The 18,420-nt window shown below is 41.8% G+C and overlaps 1 protein-coding gene across 1 annotated transcript in view; it reads right to left on the bottom strand.

Moving 5' to 3' along the window:
- Positions 1–654: 654 nt before the first annotated feature.
- Positions 655–18,420, bottom strand: part of Nup107 (nucleoporin 107) — a 43,733-nt gene continuing 25,967 nt past the window's right edge. The window contains exons 18-28 of the mRNA XM_048418302.3: positions 15,174–15,243; positions 14,812–14,930; positions 13,515–13,553; positions 12,886–13,036; positions 11,428–11,540; positions 10,716–10,818; positions 9,564–9,724; positions 8,502–8,627; positions 7,721–7,834; positions 1,508–1,675; positions 655–959 (exon numbers count right to left, since the gene is read on the bottom strand). Of these exons, the coding sequence (XP_048274259.1) occupies positions 852–959; positions 1,508–1,675; positions 7,721–7,834; positions 8,502–8,627; positions 9,564–9,724; positions 10,716–10,818; positions 11,428–11,540; positions 12,886–13,036; positions 13,515–13,553; positions 14,812–14,930; positions 15,174–15,243 (1,272 nt within the window). The 3' untranslated portion in view covers positions 655–851. The remainder of the gene's footprint in view (positions 960–1,507; positions 1,676–7,720; positions 7,835–8,501; positions 8,628–9,563; positions 9,725–10,715; positions 10,819–11,427; positions 11,541–12,885; positions 13,037–13,514; positions 13,554–14,811; positions 14,931–15,173; positions 15,244–18,420) is intronic.

The raw sequence follows: 18,420 nt of genomic DNA on the forward strand, positions 1-18,420 counted from the left end.
ACTCCAAGGATCATACCTAAGAAAACTAATATTTGTTAAACAATACTGCTATATAACCTATTTCTAGATTTAAAAAAATATGTATTTTTAATCATGTTGTGCGGGTAAGTGCACATTAAGTGCAGGTGCTCTTGCCAGAGGGGTCAGACCATTCATTTGAAGATGAAGTTACAAGTGAGTGTTTCTCGGCCCATGTGAGTGCTAGGCTAATTTTTCTTTTCTTTTCTTTTCTGTCCCCTCCCTAATTTTTATTTTCATGTGGATTTTTGGCTTGAATGTATCTCTATTCATCATGTGTGCGCCTGGTGCCCACAGACGCCAAAAGAGGGCACCAGATCTTCTGGAACTGGAATTACAGATGGTTGTAAGCCACTCTGAATGCTGGGAAATGAATTCTGGTCCTTTGGAAAGCAGCCAGTGCTCTTAACTGCGGAGCCATCTCTCCAGCTCCATTTTAAAATACTTTTGCTAGATTCGTCTTAACTTTACTATTTAGAAAAATATTAAATTTTTTGATAAATGAGAAATTACTTGCCTGGCATAAAATAAACCTATTCTTTATTCTTTTTAAATTTTAATATGCCAGGAATTTATGATCATAAGAAAAAATAAAATATTAATTCATTTATTCTATTACATAAGAGAAAACTAATATTTGTAGAACAAAAATTTATTTTGTATAATTTCATTTAAAAATACTTAAAGAAATACGTAAAAATAATACAAAATTCAAAAAACCTAAATTTTACATTTTCCCCCACAATGCCAAAGGAAAAACCCATAATTACAAATATGTATATCAAAACCAAACAACCAAGCAGTCCCGTCAAGGGCATCAGAGAGTGGATGAGTTACGACTGAGCTTCATATCCAAGCGGGTCAAGCCCCTGATCTAGAAGCATCAGAGAGGATTCTCTTAACTTCTGCAGCAGTTTCCTTAGTTCTTCCTTAGAAAATACCTGACATTAGGAAAAAAAGAAAAAAAAAATCAAAAACGAGAATATCAACTTTTTAAAATCATAATCAACCTTAAGAAGAAATTTTCCAGGGGGCTGGAGAGATGGCTCAGCGGTTAAGAGCATTGCCTGCTCTTCCAAAGGTCCTGAGTTCAATTCCCAGCAACCATATGGTGGCTCACAACCATCTGTAATGAGGTCTGGTGCCCTCTTCTGGCCTCCAGGTATACATGCAGAAAGAATATTGTATACATAATAAATAAATAAAATAAATAAATATTTAAAAAAAAAAAGAAGAAATTTTCCTTGAAGATCTGTGTGGTTCAGAGACCTCGTGCTGGTTTATAGGACAGAATATATACTTCCATGCATATACAGAGACAGAGTTTACAGGACAGAATATATACTTCCATCATATATAGAGACAGAGCTTTTAAGAAGCACACTAAAACTGGAACATTACTCTATAAAATGGAAACAAGTATTCCCAAACATCATCGTCCAAGCGTATCAACAGGTAACTGGAAACCTCCAGACAGCCCGGCACTCACCAGGTAGAGTCTGTGGCGCTCCGAGGACACCATGTCGGCCAGCTGCAGGCTCTCCTGGTATTGACCAGTGCTATGCAGTACGGTGTGAAGCAGAAAGCACAGCATGGGCAGACAGAGCTTTCTGAGCAAAGCCATCTGGTGTGTTCTCTCAGGGTCTTCCTCGGCATCCTACAGACAGACACCAAGCCATCACTCCACAACTACACAGGTATGTATGGAGGCTCACACCCGTGACTCCAAACTCCAGCACTCAGGATGACAAGGCAGGAGCCTAAGTGCAAGTTCAGGGCAAACCTGATGGACACTGTGTGCCAGGCTGCTACAGAGACCCTGTCTCAAAAATATAAAACAACACCACCACCAAAACCAAAAAGTAAGCCATGTTGGGAGCCAATAGATTTAATGAACAACAAAAGGAAAATATTTGGGGGGAAAGTCGCATCTGTACTAAACATGTATACATTCTGTTCTTGTTATAACAATTGTTTAGACAGCATTTACACTAAATGGGTAGAGATGATCTGAAGAATATTTACCAGACAGGAGGGTGTGTGAGGATTACATGCAAATATCATGCATGCCATTTTATGTAATGGAAGGGGGCAATCTTGTATCTCTCAGGTCCTAGAATCAATGCCACAGGAACGCTGAGGGTTGACTACTGAGTCGAAACCAGAACAGGAAAACACGAAATTTCTTTTTCTAAAGCTTATCACTCCTATTTTTTTAAATGTATGTGTATATTTTTATATGCGTGCTGGTACACATGTGTATAGGGGCATGCATGAGTGTGTGCCCAAGTACTGAGGCCAGAGAATAACCCTGAGCAACATCCCAGAACACCAGCTCCTTGGTCTGGAGCTCTCCTTTAGGCTAGACACCTGATTGACAAGCGCCAGGGCTCCTGCCGCTCCCTCCTTGGTGCTAGCACTACAAGGGTAGCTTCTGGGGACCAAACACAGGACCCCGTGCTTCACAGGCCTGAGCTTTACTGACTGAGCCATCACGTGAGCCCTCATCAAGCCACCAAAAATTAAAACAAGCTAGCTTCGATCATAATATTATCTAGTCTACTAGACTAGATTTTCTTCTTTTTTTTGGAAATACGATTTTAAGGCTAAAGACACGAAGATGAACTTTTAAGATATACTAGAGGAGACAGTATGGAAGTAAAATGCTGCTGAGTGTGTTTCTGATGCATCTAGACTAACAGCACACAAAAGAATCAGACTTAATACCAATCTGGGTAAAGAAACACAGAAAATAATTACCACTGATTTCCCTCCATACATGTAGACATCACCACATGTATCTAAGATCTGAGAGGGCTTACCAACCTGACTGCGGTCAAGCCAGGGACGGTTGAGTAAGAACTTGTAAACTTCTAAGAGAACAAATAATTTTTTTTGTATAGTCAGAAATTGGTGGAGGTGGGAATTATAAGAACCCGAGGACTTGAGTAACACAGAAGAGAGGAGGCGAGAGGAGAGGAGGGTAGGGGAGGGGAAGGGAGATCATGGCTTAGCTCTTAGGAGCACGGGCTACTCTGATGCCCAGCACCCACTGAGTGTCTAATAACTGTCTGTAACTCCAGTGCCAGGCAACACATTCACACACATAAAATTAAATATAAAAGCTACTTTTAGTAGGGCATGGTAGAACATGATAGCACATGCCTTTAATTCCAGCACTCAGGTGGCAGAGACATGTGGATTTCTGAGTTAGAGATCAGTATGGTCTACAGAGAGTTTCTAGGGCAGTCAGGGCTACAGATAACCTGGTCTCAAACACAGATATGCACGCATACATGCGAGAGAGAGAGAGAGAGAGAGAGAGAGAGAGAGAGAGAGAGAGAGAGAGAGAGAGAGAGAGAAAGAGGGGGGGAGGATCTGAAGCCATTTTGTTATAGCAAAAAGTGTCTCCAAATACAAATGGAATCTTTCTAAAAAATTATCATCTGGTCATGCCAGGCGGTGGTGGCACACGCCTTTAATTCCAGCACTCGGGAGGCAGAGGGAGGCGAATCTCCATGAGTTTGAGGCCAGGCTGGTCTATAAGAGCTAGTTCTAGGACAGGCACCAAAAACTAGAGAGAAACCCTGTTTCAAAAATAAAAATAAAAAAAAGAAAAGAGAAAAAAAGAATTATCTGGTCAGTAAAAAACAGAAAAACCACTAGCCTTTCTATTTCTGCTACATTTTCTTGTAACAAATGGGAAAATTAAACTCATTAAAATAAGTTTTAAAGCCAGGTGGTTGTGGCACATGCCTTTAATGCCAGCCCTTGGGAGGCAGAGGCAGGTGGATCTCTGTGAGTTCGAGGCCAGCCTGGTCTATAAGAGTTAGTTTGGACAGGCTCCAAACCCTGTCTTGAAAAACAAAGAAACAAAACAAAACAAAACAAAATTTTAAAAGACACTCAAACACTACAATTCCTGAAATAATCTTTAAAACAGGGGGCTGTCTCATAGGTAGAGAGCACATACTACTGCTGGGGAGGACCCATGATGGGCAGCTCACAAGCACCCCGTTCCGAGAGGTCCAATACTCTCCCCTCTGGCTTCCAGGGACAACTACATTCAAATGGACACAACACCATACAGACAGAAACACACACACATAAACAGTTTAAATGAAAAAACTTTTTTTTAAGGAAGCACTGGGTGTTAACTCAGGGGTAGACACTACCAATCATGTGCAAGGCCCTGAGTTTAATCCACAGAGCACACGGTGCAAAGGGGAACAGATCAGCAGCAGCCAATAAACCCTAGTTAACAAATTTAAGGCAGGCACAGTGGAATGGCTGAAACTGCAGCCCCTGAAGGCAGAAGGAAGCAAGAGGATTAGGATATCACATCAAGTCCTGACTCAGTTGGCAGGGGAGGGAGGAAGAGAATTCCCTTCTTGTGTAAGGCATTAAACGACGTGTGAAACACTTCTCAGGGACAGATACTGGAGGAACACAAAGGATGTGGTGATCCCACCACTAACAGCCAACCCTTTAATATTGTTTAGAGGTACAAATACATAAAACTAAATATTAAAATGCATACCTCATACACTTTTTAGCTTTAAAATGGAAGCACTTCTATTTTCTCAAGATAAGATAGGACTATCTTCAGAGACAGACTTGAGACCTTTTCCAGCTTGGGGGTTCGAAGTGGAGACCTTTAAGACCAACTGGACGACTGCTCCCTGGGCCTTCCTTTCCCTGTGCACCGTCTTCTAGCTCCCAGACTCCTTCCTGCCTCTAAGAGGTGCACGGGGATGTGCTGTATAAGTATATAAAGACAGCCAGCCAAGCAGGCAATGGAGCTGAAATCTGAGCTGAACTTCAGTCTACTGTGGTGTGGGAGAATTGTCTGTATTCTGTCAATCATATTTTAATAAAACGCTGATTGGCCAGACAAGCAGTATAGGCGGGAAAGCCAGACAGGAAGTAGGGGTGGAGCAAAGAGACTGGGAGTATTCTGGGAAGCAGGAAGCTCCCTCCGCCATTCCTGCCCAGACCACCGAAGAGGCAACATGTGAGCTGCCCGCTGAGAAAGGTACTGAGCCGTGTGGCTAACATAGATAATGATAATGGATTAATATAAGTTACAAGGACTAATAAAAAGCCTGACCTAATGGGCCAATCAGTTTATAACCTTATGGAGTCCTGTGTGTGATTTTCTTTGGGATTTGCCGGTTGTGGGGTACCAGGCGGGACAGAAACCCCAACAAGCTGGACCCTCATGTTACACTACTGGTCATGTACACATGACATGACTATACCTGTGTAAAGAAAGGGGTGCACTTTTCTAAGTAGGCAGGCAGGAACTACAGGCAGGGTGACTAGAACAGGAGAATTCTGGGAAGAGGAAAAGCTCAGTCTGCAATTATTACCCAGATGCAGAGGAAGCAAGATGAAAATGCCTCACTGATAAAAGGCACCAAGTCACGTGGCTAACACAGACAAGAATTATGGTCTAAGATGTAAGAGTTATTTAATAAGACAACTGAACTAATAGGCCAACTAGTTTTGTAATTAATGTAGATCTCTGTGTGTTTCTTTGGGACCGAATGTCTGTGGGACCGGGCAAGACAGAAACCTCTGTCAACAGTACACTGATGGCTGAGGATGGAATTCAGTGGTACCGCACATGCTAGCATGTGTGAGGCCTGGGCTCAATCCTAATACCATGAACAAATAAACAAAAACTCAGAAGTGGACCTAACAATCCTGTTATCAGTAGCAGCATTCCCTGTTAATATTCATTTCCTGGCAGGAAAGAGAAGCTAGAGGTAGGAAAATGTAGCAACTAAGCTGCTTAAAGAAAAGACATAACTGTGACATGAGGGCTGGCAGAGGGAACCCCAGTGCACACACACAACCTGACATCCCAACTATCCAAGACACAGGGCTCCGGGTCACCATTCTGTCACATCTCAGGATCAGACTTGCTGTGGTTTGAGTGTAAAATGTCCCTCCTAAGTTCCCCAGAGGGTAGAGCTGTTTAGGAATGTTCTGGAAGCTTTAGGGAGGTGGAAACTTGTTGAAGTAGGTAATAGGGTGGGCGAGGGCTTGAGGTTTTATAGTCTGATTACACTTCTTCCTTTCTAACTGCAGACATACAAGCTGCCTCTTACCCCTGATACCCAAGACTGTACCCTCAAGACCTCAAGCCCAACCAAGCCCACCTTACTCTAAGTTGTTTCTTACTAGGCATTTGGTCACACACCAAAGGAATGAGACTAAATACCATTGGAGTGAAAGTTATTAGGGAAAATATGTAGTTTCTCTGGAAGGAGAAAAGGCGGGGTTTATGTATCTGCAGACGGTCCTGAGGTTTGAGAGAACATACCAACCTGACAATAAGTGAGAAGGATCAGGTAGGGGAGGGGTAAACAGGAGAGGAAATGGATCATTTTCTTACGCAAGTTAAAAATGGAAAACTATATACAGGAGGATATGAGGGACGGCAGAAGAAAAGACAGCAGAAACACTACCAAGAAGAGGAGGTGACACCGGCCTCAGTGCCCTCCCTTCTCACAGTCACCACTTCCTTGGCTCCACATCCCACCTGCATCTCTTAGCATTCTGTCCAGATCCCTTCCAAGTAAAAGCAAACTTCTTTTTCCTTTACTGATATGCTGTGGCCCCATCATGCTAGGCATGTGCGCTATTAAAGTGATCTCTTCCTCTGGACTCACAACAGATCCACTGTGTTTTCTTTCTGCGTTAATTCTCTTGTGGGGAGGGACAGCTGAGGCTGTCCGTGACTCCTAATCCTCTTGCTTCAGCCCCCTAAATGCTGGGGTCACACACATTGGTTTGTGCTACTTAATACTTCTGCAGCTCATTCTTACTCTGGAAGCCTGCATTTAAGAACATGCTGAGTCATGTAAATGGGTGGCTCAGAGGGATGCTGCTGGTTTATGTCTCACAGTATTAGACTCACCTATTTCTAAGTTAAATACACACATCAAAGCTTAGACTCAGGTTTGGTGGCATGTATCTGCAAACCAGCAGTCAGGGGAATTTCAAGTTCCAGGGCAGCTGGCACACAGCGAGTTCAAAGTACGCTTCTATTATATAGTAAGGCCCTAACTAACTCAACAACGAGGAAACAAATGAAATTTAGATCTAGAATTTTGAAAAATTACATTTTAGTTTCCAAGGTAGCATTTTCAAGCTTAAAACACGGGGAGGTTTAGTTATAACTACCAACTTTATATATAAAAAAATCTGTAGATGTTCTTATTTAGAGAAAGAACATTAGAAGATACAGTGTGTATGGTTTTTGTTACTGTTGTGGGCTTGTTTTTTAATTGTTTAAGAAAGGGGCTGGAGGAATGGCTCAGATCTAAGAAAAAAGAGAAAAGTGGAAAAAAAGTGGAAAAGCACTTGTTGCTTTTCCAACAGACCCGAGCTGGAACCCAGCACCCACATGGCTGCTCACATCCATCTCTAACCCTACTGTCGGGAATAGGTGCCCTCTTCTGTTCTCCATGGGCACCGGGCACACACATGGTGCACAGACTGGGTGCTCACATGTGGGTCTGCATGTCAAGGTCAGAGAGCGACTCACAGAAGCCGGGGTTTTTCCCAACCATTTGAACCCTAGGGACTGAAACCAGGTCGCTAGGTTTGGTGGCGAGTGCCTTTACTGGCTGAGCCATCTCTCTGTTTGTTAATCTAATTTTTAAAGCTATAAATAAAACGTATAACTTACCTCTCTGACATCTACCATCCACCCTCCATCAACAAACAACAAGACGTTGTACATTTTCTCCTTTACATCAGCAGTTAGGGCATCTAAATGTCCTTTCCAAATACTATGATCCATCTGCAGAACAAACATACACAGATATAAAGGACTGAACAATAGTCATCCCTTTATTTATGTATTTATTTGTCTTCTTGAGACAGGGTCTCTCTGTGTAACAGCTCTGACTTTCATTGGAACTTGCTCTATAGACCAGACTGGCCTTGAACTCAGAGATCCACCTGTCTCTTCCTCCCAAGTGCTGGGATTAAAGGTGTGCACGACCACCACTCCTCAACAAGAACATCAGTCTTAAGACTTGGTAATTCAGCCAGATATGTATATAAAGAAAAACTATTAACCAATAGGAGATAGATGAAATACTAAAATATTAATTTAGCAAATGAATACTAATGTCAAAAGGCCTTCCTTCTTTTCTTTTTCTTATTTTTTTTTTTTTTTTTTTTTGCTGAGACAGGCTCTGGCCGGCCTGGAATTGAGGATATAAAACAGGCTGGCCTTGAATTCACAGAAATCTGCTTGATTGTGGCTCTGAAGTGCTGAGATTAAGCACTGCCACCATGTTCTGCAGCATTTTTCAGGATTAATTAATAACCTACATAAAAGTAATCATGATTCAAAGTAGAATGTGAAGCAGGAAAATCCTACTCCAATCAGAACATAAACGCTAAGAAGACCCTCTGAATAAAAGATAAAAGAGGCTCACCTCAGACTCCCTTTAACTTACTTCATATTTCTTTTCTTTGTGTTCAAAAGCCACTTTCTCTGTGAAAGTTGGTTGAGATATCAATGTAGGTTTTTGAGGAGCTGAATTCATATGCTTAAACCACTCATTGAAGGTTTCATGGGCTTCCTAAAACACAAAGTTAAACAAAATGAAATACATGCTTTTACATTTTGCTTTGAGACGGGGTCTTCTTCTTTAGACCAGGTTAGTCTGAAACTCACTAAGAAGCCCAGACTGATCTCAGATTCATGACAATCCTCCTGCCTCAGTTTCCTGAGTGTTGAGATTACACAAAGTTTTTTCACTTTTATCGCTCAAAAGGCATTTAAAAGTTCTAGTTCTTAGAAGTAATTCTTACTCAAAAATTATGAATAAGCAAACGTTCTGTGAAGTGACAAATACCGACAAAGTACTTTGTGTTGTTTTCGGCAGCGACTCTTACCCCTAGCACCACATATGCCCATGTGTATCTTGCATCACTCTCTGTGAGGCGGGCATGCGCATTCATCTTCTTCATTAGCCTGCTCCACGTTACAGCTAAAGACAGAATTCTGTTCTCAAACTGAGCCCTACTATGTGTCCACAGCAATCACTTATTTGCTGAATAAAGCTTGACTGAGATATGTTGTTAATTTACACACGTGCACAGCAATCTTAGCGAAGCTCCAGGCATCACACACTGCTCCTGCCGCCAGCAAGGGACAGATGCACGCCAATGACAGGGTCATGACAGCAACCCCTCTCAGTCAGCACCGGCACAGGGAGCTTAGATGGCTCAATCACCACTCTTGGAAAAAGTTCAAGGGCTAGAGAGATGGTTCAGCGTTTAAGAACATTTGCTGCTCTTCCAGAGAACCTGGTTCAGTTCCCAGCACCCACAACAAGCAGCTCACAACAGTCTGTGACTCCAGTTCCAGGGATTCAGATGCCTCTGGTCTCCACAGGACCTACATTCACGTGCATATACCCATCTGCAGACACATACCTACACAAAATTAAAGATGAAAAATTGTACATACAATCGTTTCGTGAGCATGACTGCAGTTTTCTTTGCAGACTCACCAGATAGGCTCTGATACACAAATGCTCTCGGATAGCGTTGTCGTCCTCAGCAGGAAGTGGGCCCTCCATGCCTTGCTGCTCCCACTGATTGTAGATTTCTGCAATGGAATCCTGAGGAATTTTCACAAACACTTCTTTTGCAGCTTCATGTTTTTTTGATGCTGTGGGGAAAAAAAACAAAAACATTCAAAATATATGGACTTCTATGTACTTCTGTCCTGGAATTCACCATGTAGATCAGGCTGGACTGGTAGTTAAGAGATCTGCCTGCCTCTGCCTCCCAAGTGCTGGGATTAAGTGTCAGCACACCTAATCTGTATACTGGTGCCTTATAGTACCAAATCACTGACTTTAAGTTTTACATTTCAGATCCCACACTTCTCCAAAGGTCTTGGAGATCCCTCGAGTGGGCTGGTTCTTTCCCAGTATAAGGTAATACAAAGGCAGTTTCTCTCTCTCTCTCTCTCTCTCACACACACACACACACACACACACCTACACCTTAAAGAAATCATATTTTCCTAAGTCTGAGAATATGGCATTATATACAAAGCTGATTACTATAGTAAACATTTACTTTTAAATGGGTTTGGTTTTGCAATACAAAGCCTGATAGAACAGCTGATTCTATCCCCTTTGGTGTGAACATCAAAAGAAATGAGTAGGTTCGTGTGTTCTGTCTGAGGCACTGGCCATGGCAGGCAGCTGACTAGAAACTGCAGACTGCGCCTTCTCCCAGCACTGGGCAAGTCAGTTTTTCAAGGCTTAACTAGTGATATGGCAAATTCAGAAGTGCCCCTGGCCCATTATGGATGGTTGTGAGCTGCCACGTAGGTGGTAGGAATTGAACTTGGTTCTTCTAAAGAGTAGCAGCTCTCCTACCTATGAGGTCTTTGCAGCCCCAGTAAACAGTTAATGAATGGACGACTACTCAGTGCTACAGAGGGTGGATAAGTGGGCCACTAGGCCGCTGAGGGCGCACAGGTGAGAACAACTGACTGCCCAAGAGCACCTGTTCCCCAGAACTGATGGAAGCTTAAAGTCCTTACCAAGTGTCCTACCTTCCCACTTATTTATGAACTAAATGAAATGTTCTGCAAGAATAAAAGTTAAAACTTACAGATCTGATAAAAACGCAAGAATCCAACCCACCTAGGAACTTCCTCATGATGGCGTTGCCCTGCTTCAGAGCTTCTGCCCTCTGCGCTGGGTCAAACACCAGCCAGTCAATCACATCCACCTTCACACGGTCCTCCTAGTCATTGAAAGCACGGAATAGCCATTTTATTTCAGTTACTTTGCAAATGAGCGGAACTTATAATGCACTCTAAATGAAAAACATTTTCTCCTCATCATATAAAATTATGAAAAAAGTCAACTTTCCCCAGTTTGTTCTACTTAACAGATCTCCACTAAATTATTGAAAAAACTCACTGGCCTATGAATGTGGAATCATTCATTGTCTGTCTTGCCAAGCAATCCAGGAAATAACCCTAGGGCACACAAATGCTGGGTGAGCCCTCCGTCACTGAGCCACACTCCCAGCCCCAAGTTGTTGCCCTTCTGAAATTTCATCTTCTGTCTTCCTAAAGACAGAAGTCAGCAGCTTTTAAAGTATCCGGTGGAACCTGATAAGCAAAAAGCCAATCCTTATGTCTGTTGTATAAGAGAATCCTTTGTAGAATATTCCTTTAACATTGTATGAATATATGTCACTGTGATTGGTTTAAAGGCCTGTATATATATATATATATATATATATATATATATATATATATATATATATATAAAATTAAAAGACAGTCAGAAGACAGATTATAAGTAACACAAAACTCTCACCCCCCTCACCCTCAGCACTACTCACCTCAGTGGTGCCAGTGTCTAAGGACGGAGCCAGGTCATGGTGACTAAATTCACCGTTATCTTTCTTTCGAATATTCTCAACTACAGTTTTTGTTATTGTTGCAACATCCAAATCTAAGGAATTTTTGAAAATGACAAAACAAAAACCAAAGAGTAGTTATTAATATGATTATTATCTAAATAGTTACAACAATTTGATAACATTGAAACAATTCTTTCTCTTATTTTTGTCACTGAGGATTGAACTGACAGCTTTACAGATGTTGGATAAGCATCCTGCCACTGAGTTTCATCCTTAGACTCTAAAACAACTTCTTAAAGACATAATCCCTAGGGCCAGTGAGATGGCTCAGCAAATGAAGGTGCTGGCCACCAAGTCTGATGACCTGAGTTCAATTCCCACATAGCAGAAGAAAAGCAACCGAATGCTGTCTTCTGATCTCCACATGAGCACCACGGGACCTGAACATGCTAAAAGTTTATTTAATACAATACACACATTGAAAAATACTATAGAAAAATATACTAACTAAAAATATTTTAGGCTGGGTGTGGTGACTTATGCCTGTCATCTCAGCAATTGGTAGAGGAGTCAGAGGACCACAGAATCTGAGCTAGCCTGGGCAAGTTTCAGGCCAACTTGGGCTATATAGTAAGAATTTTTCTCCAAAAAACAAAACCAAAAACAGAAACAAAATTTTTATACAAGTTAAAGTTATTTTCATTCTCCAAAAGAATTTAACTGAGACGTTTACTCCTGTTTTTCTCCCTCAAAAAAAAAAAAAAAAAAAAAAAAAAAAAAAAAAAAAAAGACTTAATACTAAGACACATGCCAAAATGACAATCTGCCCAAAGCCAATTAGGGAGCTGGCTCGTGTGGCAAGAAAACAGATGCTGCCTAAAATAGGGTGGAAGGTGGGGACCGACACCTAAGCGTGTTCTCTGACTCCACACCTGTGCTGTGGCATGCATGTTCTGGTATGTGCATATCTCCCCCTTTACTTTTAGATTTATTTCTTTTCTTTATGTACACTGGTGTTTTGCCTGCATGTATGTCTGTTCAAGGATGCCCAATCCCTGGAAGCAGAGTTACAGACAGTTGTAAGCTGCCATATGGTGCTAGAAATTGAACCTGGGTCCTCTGAAAGAGCAGCCAGTGCTATTAACCACTGAGCCATCTCTCCAGCCACCCTGTCCTTTCTTATATACACAAACATATTTTTTATATGAATAGATATGTAATAAATATACTCATTTGAAAATGTCACAACAAAACTCATTATTTTATACATTATACCTAAAAAGAAATAATAGATGAAATTCTTTATTTTGGTTTTTCGAAATAGGGTTTCCCTATGTAGCCCTGGCTGTTCTTGGACTCAGAGATCCGCCGGCTTCTGCTGGGATTAAAGGTGTGTGCTACCATCACCGGCAACAGATGAAATGCTTTACATTTTACCTGCTTCTTTAGCCAGTTCCAGGCACTGATGCCGTTGCTCAAACTCTGTAACACCTTCCAAAAACAATGCGTACTGGGCAACAGCAAGGTCTTGAGGCAAACGACAGGTGTAAAATGCAATGAGGTTTGTGTGCTTCTCACTTATTAGAAGCTAAGAAACACAAAAATCAAAGTAAACCAGACAAGTTAACAGTGCTTTGAAAAAATTTTGCTTTAAAATTTCAAATATATTTAGGAAAGACTCTTAGATATGTGCTTCATATCAAAATACTTTCAAATTCTAGAAATGTATTTAGAATAATTTAAGATCTCTATGGAGCCTGGTGGCTTCCAGACCACAGGGTATTAAAATAGTATCACTGAGGAGCTAGGGAGATGGTTCTGCAGTTAAGAGCGCCTGTTGCTCTTGTAGAGGACCCAGCTTGGCTCCCGGCACCCACACGATGGTTCACAACCACTCCTCCAGCACCCTCTTCTGTTCTAGCACCAGACACACATGCTGCACATAGAAACATGCAGGCAAAACGTTCATATACATAAATTTAAAAATCTTTAAAAAAAAAGGACCATTTTAATTTTGTTTTCATTAAAATAGAAAAAAAATCAAATTATAGATTCTAAAAGCTTACCTGTATGTATGTCTTTAAAACTTCAATGGAAACTTCTTCCTTCATAGAAAAAAACATACTCCAGTTATTAACACAACTTCTTATAGGTAGGTACAATAATATAGTTTCTAATAAAAATTCTACTTAAAAAGTATTTTAAGGAATTTAATATTTACACTAAGTGGTAAGTACCCTAGCTACATGCTTACCAAAGCTCATGTAGTGTAACACTACTCTTTTTTTCTACTTAAAATAAAACAAAACCTTTTTTTAAAACATTATTTATTGTGTATACACTTGTAGGGTTCAGTTCTCTTGTTCCATTATATGGGTTCCAGTGATTGATCAAGTCATGAGACTTGGTGGCAAATGCTTTATCTGCTGAGACAGGTAACTGGTCCTCTCACCATAACTTTATGGGTAGACACTGTCCACGCTTCACAGAGGAAAGAAAGAATTCTTACATACCTGGGTAGATACTGCCCACACTTTATAGAGGACGGAAGGAGTTCTTACATACCTGGGTAGATACTGCCCACACTTTATAGAGGAAGGAAGGAGTTCTTATATACCTGGGTAGACACTGCCCACACTTTATAAAGGAAGGAAGGAGTTCTTATATACCTAGGTAGATACTACCCACACTTTATAGAGGAAGGAAGGAGTTCTTATATACCTGGGTAGACACTGCCCACACTTTATAAAGGAAGGAAGGAGTTCTTATATACCTAGGTAGATACTACCCACACTTTATAGAGGAAGGAAGGAGTTCTTATATACCTGGGTAGATACTGCCCACACTTTACAGAGGAAGGAAGGAGTTCTTATATACCTGGGTAGATACTGCCCACACTTTATAGAGGAAGGAAGGCGTTCTTATATACCTGGGTAGACACTGTCCATGCTTCAGAGAATGAAAGGAGTTCTTAGACACCTAGACTCACACAGCTAGAAGTTACTGAGTAAGGATATGAATTCAAGACTCTCAACTCCAAAGCCCAAGTTTGCCAACTGTCATATTACTATGTTGTTGTATATGCTAACATCAAAATGTCACCAAACATTTAGAAGAATGAAAAACAGAAAGAAAAAGAAAGAATTTTAATTCCCACAGAATTTTGGTTCCATTAGCTTAGCTGGGTACCAACAAGGACCAAATTCTTCAAAATTGGGCAAGTATCAGCATTCTGTGGCCACAGGCCAGACCCTAACCAGTCACTGACAAGGCGTTACCAGTAGGTGACCAAGTGGGACGGTCCTGACAACAGGTAGCTACCGCAGGCGCGCAGGGCAGAAGACGCCGCTCACTTTTACTTACTTTGGTCTGCAGTCCCAGGGTGCGGAAAAACAAAATAAGGTGAGTCATAAATCGGAGCAGGTGTCCAGGTAGATTGCTTCTGCTCTTGGAAAGCCATTTGCTGAATTCATCCATCAGACCTACAAGACGTCAGAGGCTCGACAGTGAGAGCACAATCGGAGAAACAGTATTGCAAGGACACCCCAGGACACCTACAGTTTCTGGTCTCACTGCCAACACCCACTGTGGAAAACTCTCCACCTCGAGACACCGAGGTTCAGCTCAGATTTGGCCTTGTACACTTGAGGAGGTGGATGTCAGTGAGTCAGGACAAAGATGACTCCCAGAACGAAGAACTCGGGCAAAGGAGAAATGCACCTTACCGTCGATGTCTCCCAGGATGAGGAACTTCTGGACTATATGATAATGCTCTTGATTTTCTTCCAGAACTCTCTGAAAAAGTTTTACATTGCCATAAGTTTTTTGTGTTCACTTTGAAGAATGTATTCACTGCTACGCTGAAAATGTCAAATTTTGAAGGGACATATATGAAGCTAAAAATGAAGGCTTTAGGAAGATCAAAAAACCACGGAAGAATGCTGCCTTTGGAACATATTCATGGCGCACAAACCTAAAACTGAACAGCATCTTCCAGAAGACAATCTACTATTAGGGATTGCTATTCTATTTATTATCTTCTTAAAATATCTATTTATTCATCCTGTGTGTGTACACGTGCCTGTGTGCCATAGTCCCACTCGTGATCAAAGGACAACTTGTAGGAGTCCACTGTGTCCATCCACCATGAGGGTCCTAGAGAGAAAACTCAGCAGTCAGGCCCAGCTGGAGTCTTTCCCTGCTGAGGCACCTGCGGGTCCCAAACTTACGATTTTTAACATTTTTTTTTTTTTTACCTTGGCATACCTCAGGAAACTAGAAAAGAGCCAAGGGGCTTAGGCAAAACCAACTACAGGATACTCTTTCAATACAAGCGACACCATTCAGAATCATTCTGAAGCTGTTGTCTCCTACACGTCACCGAGTAACAGAACACAGTGGTAGGCAGACACAGATGAGTGAGCGTGACAGCCGGCCTGTGCTTTGTTTTTTTGAAAAGTAGGTCATTATGATTTTTTTTGCCAAATATAGTTTAATTTTTTTTATCTGTCAATTGCTTTTAAATGTTTTTTTTTTTTTTGGTATATTCAAAACATTCCCTGTCTAGTGTTTAGCTCAACTGCATGGCATTAGTCAAAGCTGTTTCCTTCTGGATGGAAGGCCAATTCTGTCAGGACCATTATCTTATACAATCACTCCGTTTCCTGGGAAGTGGGAGGTCAGACCTGCCACCTCTCAGGCGCACACACGTGTTTGCTCTAATTTAGACCTCTGGGTCACTGATCTGTGTAGCCCACTCAGACGCTGCACTGTGCTGCTGTGTGCTCCCCGGGTGAGGAAGTGCCCTGCTGCTGTTTCAGAATGTTTTGGCCATTCTTATTTATGCTTCTACTTACCGTTTTACCTTTTTTAATAACACAAAAACAATCTCTCCAAATTATTAGAGTCCTATGTCGATTTTAGAAAGACTGATATTTTCACGTCTTCTCATTCAGATTTATGTTTTATCTATTTTTCTCGTATCTTTATGTCTTCCAACAGAATTCTACTGTTTTCTTTGTGAGAGTACCGAAACCCTGATTAACTCCATTTCTAGCCTTTGTTGCACTTACACAGGACTGTGTGTGAGCAGGGTGCTGCCCCTCTAAGTAGCAATAACAAGACAGACGCTGTGTGACTCTAAGCTCGCCCAGCTACTCTGACCCTAGCAACTCCTTCAGTCTTCAGTGGCCAGGATTGTATCTCGTTGTATGTAATGTCCTCTACCCTTGAGACACTTACTTCTATTCCTGACTTGGTTTTATCTACTCATAGAATTTCCAAAGTATTTTCCAAAGGACATAAGTCCTTGGCAGAAAAAGCATTAATTTTACTTACTGTACAAAGTATAGTCTACCCAATAATAAAGAAAAATAAAAACCAATAGATAATTGTAATGAGATATAACAGGAATTCATAAACAAATGGGCCAAAGAGACAGCTCAGCAGCTAAGAGCAAAGGCGGTTCTTTCAGAGAACCTGGGTTTGATTCTCAGCACTAAGATGGCAGCTAATAACTGTTTGTAACCTGAGTACCAAGGGGTCTGATGCCCTCTTCTGGCCTCCACAGGCACTGTATTCATGTGGTGCACAGACACAGATGCAGGGAAAACACCAATAAACATAAAATACAAAATAAATAAAAAAATTAAGAGACATTTAAAAATAAAGGGAAGCACACTCAGCCCTGTTTCCTATACTGATAGGCTGGCAAAAGATACCAAGTGTGCTGTTCAAGAGAGAAACAAATGCAAAATTAAAGAAATTACTAGCCAGGTGGTGGTGGCACACACCTTTAATCCCAGCACTCGGAGGCAGAGGCAGGTGGATCTCTGAGTTCAAGGCCAGCCTGGTCTACAAGAGCTAGTTCCAGGACAGGATCCAAAGCTACAGAGAAACCCTGTCTCACAACAACAACAACAACAACAACAACAACAACAACGAAAAGAGAAATTACTGCAGCAGTGCTCATCACTAGAACCAACACTTTCCTGTTGTCATGTTTCACTTTCATTTACCTTTAATTATGTAGCTTGAAAGTATACCCTATGTATGGTAACCGTCAGTAATTTAGAAACCCAGACAATGTAGCTACACATACGAAGGACACATTTGTGTTTTTTAACCCAGCAACCCTGTCAACACTGTTAAGAAACAAGTGTTAAAGAGACTGCAACAGCAGGAAGTTCCTGCATCTTCACACCCACAGATGTTCTCTACAGCACCAGAACCAGACTGAGCACCCACAGATGTTCTCTACAGCACCAGATCCAGACTGAGCACACGCAGATGTTCTCTACAGCACCAGATCCAGACTGAGCACCCACAGATGTTCTCTACAGCACCAGATCCAGACTGAGCACCTACAGATGTTCTCTACAGCACCAGAACCAGACTGAGCACCCACAGATGTTCTCTACAGCACCGGAACCAGACTGAGCACACACAGATGTTCTCTACAGCACCAGAGCCAGACTGAGCACACACAGATGTTCTCTACAGCACCAGATCCAGACTGAGCACCCATAGATGTTCTCTACAGCACCAGATCCAGACTGAGCACCTACAGATGTTCTCTACAGCACCAGATCCAGACTGAGCACCTACAGATGTTCTCTACAGCACCGGAACCAGACTGAGCACCTACAGATGTTCTCTACAGCACCGGAACCAGACTGAGCACACACAGATGTTCTCTACAGCACCAGAACCAGACTGAGCACACACAGATGTTCTCTACAGCACCAGATCCAGACTGAGCACCCATAGATGTTCTCTACAGCACCAGATCCAGACTGAGCACCCACAGATGTTCTCTACAGCACCAGACCTAGACTGAGCACCTACAGATGTTCTCTACAGCACCAGAACCAGACTGAGCACACGCAGATGTTCTCTACCGCACCGGAACCAGACTGAGCACACGCAGATGTTCTCTACAGCACCAGCACCAGAACCAGACTGAGCACACAC

Source organism: Myodes glareolus, chromosome 26 (genome assembly GCF_982192425.1).
Source record: "Myodes glareolus chromosome 26, mMyoGla1.1, whole genome shotgun sequence".
Classification (NCBI taxonomy): domain Eukaryota; kingdom Metazoa; phylum Chordata; class Mammalia; order Rodentia; family Cricetidae; genus Myodes; species Myodes glareolus.